General features: G+C 60.8%; 1 protein-coding gene across 2 annotated transcripts; it reads left to right on the top strand.

Moving 5' to 3' along the window:
• Positions 1-269: 269 nt before the first annotated feature.
• Positions 270-5,732, top strand: PERM1 (PPARGC1 and ESRR induced regulator, muscle 1). 2 transcript variants are annotated; one of them, XM_045165689.1, is made up of 4 exons: positions 270-369; positions 1,308-3,989; positions 4,504-4,629; positions 4,892-5,732. In XM_045165689.1, exons 2-4 carry the CDS (start codon positions 1,448-1,450, stop codon positions 5,005-5,007), a joined length of 2,784 nt encoding a protein of 927 aa, XP_045021624.1. In that variant the 5' UTR covers positions 270-369; positions 1,308-1,447; the 3' UTR covers positions 5,008-5,732. The 2 variants fall into 2 exon arrangements, with proteins under 2 accessions (XP_045021624.1, XP_045021623.1); XM_045165688.1 differs by having other exon boundaries at positions 283-3,989.
• Positions 5,733-6,000: the final 268 nt, after the last annotated feature.

Raw genomic sequence — 6,000 nt, 5'->3', positions numbered from 1 at the left:
GAGCAGGGGTCTGAATTTTCACAGTGGGTGGGGCCACTTTAGGAGGAGAGAGCAGCTTCAGCCAAGATTGACTGCAGAGTGGCCTTCAGTTTGGGAAAGGGAGGCCCCTGCGGGCAAGACTGTTGGTCAGCATTCTCTGACCAGCATTTGACCTGACCAGGAAGGCATCCCTCACGTAGCTGGAAGCCCCTCAAATGCCATCTATTTGTGGCCTGGACTACGCTGCCTGGCAGGAGACATGTGACCATGGGGCTGTGGTATTTTTGGCAATGGGGGTGGGGCCTGTGTGGTGAGCCCTGCACCATGCCGCTCTGGGACAGGCAGCTCGGACGCCCAGCTCCGCTGCCCCGGCTGGCTGTGGGGTCCCAGGTACAGTACTGTCAGCCCCTCATTCCCACCCTAAGGGGTCCCAAAGGGGACAGCCCCTACAGGGGGCTTCCTTAGGACCAGAGAGGAGGACAAGGGGCAACGGGTCAGGAAGCCATGGTGCCCTGGTGTCAAGGCACCTCCATCGCAGGACTGTTCTGGCCAATAGCCTCCCACTCCCTGGGTCCAGCGGTACCTGACCAAGGGCCAAAGGGCCACCCCCCATCGGGGGCTGAGAGGTTAGGGGCTCCCAACCAAGAAGGGTTGCCTTGGTTCAGTGAGACGCAGGGAGGAGGGCTTTGTCAGCTGGGCAGGTCTGGGTCAGGGGCACAGACTCTGACAGTGGCCCTAGGGGGCTAGTGGGAACCAGGAGGCTCATTCTGTTCTGGGACCTCCTGACCAGGCAGGGGCAGAGCCAGGCTCTCCCTGATGAACCCTGAGTGGGGTCTGGCAGCACTGGTGTGACCTTGGTAGGCTCAGAAGAAGCCCGGCAGCCTGTCCCAGCCAAGGCTGGTGGAAGGTCATCCCTAAAGACTGGTCACCTGCTGGACACCACGGCCCTTCCCCCCGTGGCCAGCTGCCACCTGGGGCACATTGGGACACTCCAGAACTATCACTCAGGTGAACTGAACCCTAGTGGGTGGTCCTTGAAATGGGCTTTGCTGTGTCGAGTTGGCCTTTGTACTAGCAGCTCTGCAGGAAAGCTGGAGGCTGCCTCAGCTGAACAGAAAAAACACACCTTGAGGAGGGAACTTCTCCCGGGGGTGAGGAGCCCTGTGTTTTAGTGAACTTCACTGGTTCGAATGCAGGATTGTAGCAACATGTCCTTTTAATGTTACCATTTGCGCTCAATTGGGAAGCAGGGAAGGCAGGAATTTTGGATGCTCCAACTCCAGGAAGCAGCACAGCTTCTCTCTGGACTCTGTTCTGTTCTCTTTCAGGACAGAAATGGAGGGCTGGCCTCTGGGCCAGGGAAACCCAAGGGGGCAGGTGGGGTGGTGGCAGTGAGTGCGGGCCAGGGCCCCAGGCCTGGGTCTGTGAAGAACCTGGTCTGTGGCTCACGTGCCTCTGCTGACCCAGAATGGAGAACTTCCAGTACAGCGTCCAGCTGAGCGACCAGGACTGGGCTGAGTTCTCAGCTGCTGCCGAAGAGTGTGGCCTCCTGCAGGCCGGCCTGGCCTCTGGGGATGAACCCTTGTCTAGCGACACTGACCAAAGGGACAGCAGTGGCAGCAGCCCCCCAGGACCCTCACCCTTTCTCGAGGGGCAACTAGCTCCCGGAGGAAGTAGCTGGCCCAGCTTTGAGGAGGAGGACAAGGCCACCACCCGGCAGCTGGTCAGCAGGTCTTGGCATGAACCCATGCTGGCCCCAGAGGCGGGTCAGCAGACGCCCAGCACGTCCGCACAGTCAGAAGCTCGGCTGTCCCTCAGCCCTGGTGCCACCCCTCTCATCCAGGCCTCATCCCTCCCGGGGCCAGTGTCTTCCAGAGACGAGATGCAGAGGCTTCTGCAGGGGCCAGCCCCCCGGGGCCCTGCCCCTACTCCTGCTGGTGAGCCCGCTGGGAGTCCTGAGTCCCCTGGCCACAGTGCTGCCCCCCAGAGGTCCCCTGGCAGCCCTGGAGCCCCACCAAGAAGCCCTGGCCGAAAGAAGAGGCGCACTGCAGGCACCAAAGCAGGTGGGCGTTTGGGCGGCCCAGGCCCTGCTTCCACCCAGCTGGGCTCCCCACTGCTCACAGAGGCCAAGCCTGAGGACAGCCTCGGCCCTGCTGGGTCCAGGGGGAAGGGTCTCCCAGCAGGAGCAGCAAAGCAGACAGCAGGAACTGGGCCAGAGTCTGCAGGAGCCCCCGAGCAGGTGGCCAGACAAGGGCCAGGTGTGGATCTGTCTACGTCTGTCCCTACTACTGAGCGGGGAACAGACCGACTTGGAATGAGCCCCAGAGCTGACCCCTGCGCTGCGTCCACGTCTGACCCAGGGGCTCCTCTAGACGTCACAATTAAGTCAGATGTGGCTCTATCCACACCTGCCTCGGAATCTCAACCCGATGAGTCTCAGTCTACACCTGCCTTCAAGCCTCAACCTGATGAACCTCAGTCTACACCCGCCTTCAACGCTCAACCCGATGAATCTCAGTCTACGTCCGCCTTCAACGCTCAACCCAATGAGCCTCAGTCCACACCCACCTTCAGTCCTCAACCCGATGAGCCTCAGTCTACACCTGCCTTCAAGCCTCAACCTGATGAACCTCAGTCTACACCCGCCTTCAACGCTCAACCCAATGAGCCTCAGTCCACACCCACCTTCAGTCCTCAACCCGATGAGCCTCAGTCTACACCTGCCTTCAAGCCTCAACCTGATGAACCTCAGTCTACACCCGCCTTCAACGCTCAACCCAATGAGCCTCAGTCCACACCCACCTTCAGTCCTCAACCCGATGAGCCTCAGTCTACACCTGCCTTCAAGCCTCAACCTGATGAACCTCAGTCTACACCCACCTTCAACGCTCAACCCAATGAGCCTCAGTCCACACCCACCTTCAGTCCTCAACCCGATGAGCCTCAGTCTACACCCGCCTCTGAACCTCAAGCTGATGAGCCTCAGTCTACACCCACCTTCAAGCCTAGACTGGATGTGGACCTGCTTATGCCAGGCCCAGTGGTCCAGCCAGAGGTGGATTCATCTATGCCTGCCTCAAAGGCTGTACCATGCACAGCTCTGCCTCACCTTGTGCTTGAGGCTGGGTCTGATGTGGGTATTTCTACACCACCTGCTCCCACACCGCAGGCTGGGCCTGACATGGTGGAAGCAGAGGTTGTTCCTGTGGCCAAGCTGGGTTTAAGCCCTGTTCGGTCTCTAGAGGGGCACCAACAGAAGCCCAGAGGGGAGCCCTCAATAGATGCCCCTGGACACCACACTGGGGAGCCCCCTCTAGGCCCCATCCAAGCACCCAAGAAGAAGAAAGTGCGATTCTCCATGGCCATGCCCAGCTCCGAAGAGCCAGGGTCAGGAGAGGTCTCAGGCCCACCCTCTCCGGCCACAGCCCCCAGGATGGCATCTGGGGGCCACAGAGGCTCTGGAGCCTGGGACTCTGTGGCAGTTGGGCCCCGGAGCCCCCAGCCTCGGATTCTGAAGCACCTGCCTCCCCCTGCCCCCTCTGCCTCCATGGGGCCAGGGCCCAGGAGCTGCTTTGCAGTGACCCTCCTGGAAGCCTATGACTTCTTCTTTTGTGACACCATTGAGGAGGAGGACGAAGAGGCTGAGGGGGCAGCAGAGACTGCCCAGGCTCCAGCCGAAGTCCAGTGGCCGGATGTGTGTGAGTTCTTCTTCCAAGAGAGCCAAATCCAGAGGTCGAAGCACCAGGAGGGCCGCTCCCAGGCCCCACCCCTAAAGGCTGGGCCTGTGCCGGCCCCTCCACCTGGAGACCCCATGCCAATCTCCATCCCTGAGGCCTATGAACACTTCCTCGAGGAGGACAGGTCAGGGGGCACACTGGGGCCAGCCGCCCTTCTCCAGATGCAGGCCACAGAGCCCCCCAGGTCAGTCCTCTGGGGAGTGGGAACTGGCGCCCCACCGGAGTCTAGCCCAGCCACAGTGGAACAGCTCACCCTGGCCATCAGGGAAGCAGGTGTGTGTTGCGGGGGCCTCCTGGTCTGTCTAGGACCTGGGAACACACTGTCCAGGGAGTTCAGCCAAGAGGGCCATCGGGGGAGGGACAGGCCAGGATCCTGGGTTGTGAGCTGGTGGGCGGGCCTCAGGGGTGATCTGCTCAGGAAGGGCCCCTCCCCCTGCCTCCTCCCCAACTCCCAGGAGACAGTCCAGATGGGGCAGCCCCAGCCAGGCGGGGGTGGCTCCACAGTGGCTGTCACCTTGTGTTCAGCCCCAGACAACTTGGGGCATCCCCAGCTCAGTCTGCACGGCCTGCAGGTAAGGCTCACATTCCCTCTAGAAGATATTTTACAAACCAGGAAACAGTGCCCCGGATGCACTCGCCCAAGTCAGCCTGACTCAACTATGCCACACGCTGCCCTGGGTCTTGGGACAGAGGTGTCACAGGAAGGACGTGACTCAGGATAGACGTGACCAGGGCAGGTGTGTCTGAGTGGGGCAGCAGGAGCTCAGGCCATGTTTCTCTTCCCCAGTGGCACCCCGGGGTCCCCTCACCTCGTTCACCTTCAGCCAGAAAGACATGTGCATGGTGTTTGTAGCCTTTGCTACCTGGGCTGTGAGAACGTCAGACCTGCATGCCCCAGATGCCTGGAAGACAGGTTTGTGGGGCCGGAGTGGGGTGGGCTGGTGTTCAGAAGTCCAGTGGAAGGGGAGTGGTGTCCTGTCCCAGCTTCTGGGCTAGCAGGGATGAGAGGCCCATGCGGAGGTGCGGGTTTCTCTGCTGACTGATTTCCTGCGTTGCAGACCCACCCTCTCTCTGCCAGCCTGCACTCGTCCTTTGAGAGTCAGCCTGTGTGGATGGAGGGTGGTGACCAGGCCAGAACAGAGCCGGCACTCAGGAGGTCTGTGCTTCTCTTGCAGTTCTTCTAGCCAACATTGGCACCATCTCTGCCATCCGATATTTCCGCCAGCAGGTGGAGCGGGGGCGCCACAGCCGCGGTCGCAGCCCCAGCCCCAGCTCCAGCCCCAGCCCCTAGGACCCAGGCTTGGCCCAGGAAGACGCAGGACAAGGAAATGTCCACAGGTGCTCAGGACAAGGCACTGCCCTCAGGCCTTGCCCTCTGACTCTTTGTGTTCTGCAGTGTCCAAGAAGGAGACTGTGTCCTTGGTCCCGGCTCCCCTGGACTCCACTGAGGGTCTGACCAGTGGCCGAGGCCAAGGCTGTGCTCCACGCTTGGGAGCAGGGAGATTCTGGAAGGCTGGGTAGGTAGGGACCGAGCAGGAAGCTGGTTAGTAAGGTGGCCAGGTTAGCAATAAAAAGCACAGGGCGTCCAATGAAACTTGAATCTCAGACACTCAGGATGAGACCCACTTACACTAAGGAACTGTTTGTGGTTTATCTGAAACCGGAATTAACTGGAATCCTCATCCTATGTGGTTATGCTTCTGGAGGGAGGGCCACGACAGGGCAGTGGAAGTTAGAGGGGTTCAGAGCAGCAGCAAGGCCCCAGCAGGAGATCGGGGCAGGAGGCAAGGGCAAGGAGGCAGAGGGCCTCGAGGCTGGGGGGTGGGCAGTGTCCCAGCCTCTGCCCTGTTTACAAGAGGCTGGACCGGTGGAGGCCTCTGAGGCTTCTCTGACCCCAGAACCCCAAAGGTCTGGTCAAGACCTCCTTGGTTCCTGCCCGAGACGGTGAGCAGGTACCCAGAGGGGTAGGGGTCCGTAGGCAGGGCCTGGAGCCCAGCTTCTGGGGTGCCCTGGAGGAGCTGCAGAGATGGAAGGCAAGGGTATCGGGTGGAGGACACCTGGCTTTGCCCAGGGCTGAGAGGAGCTGGAGATGGGACAGGAAAGTGGGCAGGGCGCAGGCAGTGGTGGAGCAAGGGGTGCTTGGGTGGGTGTCCAGCCCTGGAAGCAGCACATGCAGGGTCCCCAGGACGCAGGGGACTACTGGCTGCTGAGGACAGGACGCATGGACACACAGCACCAATAAAACCTCCTCTTTCCTTCCTGTTTGGTCTCTTGCCAGTTTCTC

Source organism: Bubalus bubalis, chromosome 5 (genome assembly GCF_019923935.1).
Source record: "Bubalus bubalis isolate 160015118507 breed Murrah chromosome 5, NDDB_SH_1, whole genome shotgun sequence".
Taxonomy (NCBI): Eukaryota; Metazoa; Chordata; class Mammalia; order Artiodactyla; family Bovidae; genus Bubalus; species Bubalus bubalis.
This window is presented reverse-complemented; position numbering and strand designations above follow the sequence as displayed.

Coding starts and splice junctions, on each gene's coding strand:
- PERM1 (XM_045165689.1), top strand. CDS start 1,448: ATGGAGAACTTCCAGTACAGCGTCCAGCTGAGCGACCAGGACTGGGCT. Junction 3,990..4,503: donor CCTGGCCATCAGGGAAGCAG/GTGTGTGTTGCG, acceptor TCTCTTCCCCAG/TGGCACCCCGGGGTCCCCTC. Junction 4,630..4,891: donor CCCAGATGCCTGGAAGACAG/GTTTGTGGGGCC, acceptor CTTCTCTTGCAG/TTCTTCTAGCCAACATTGGC.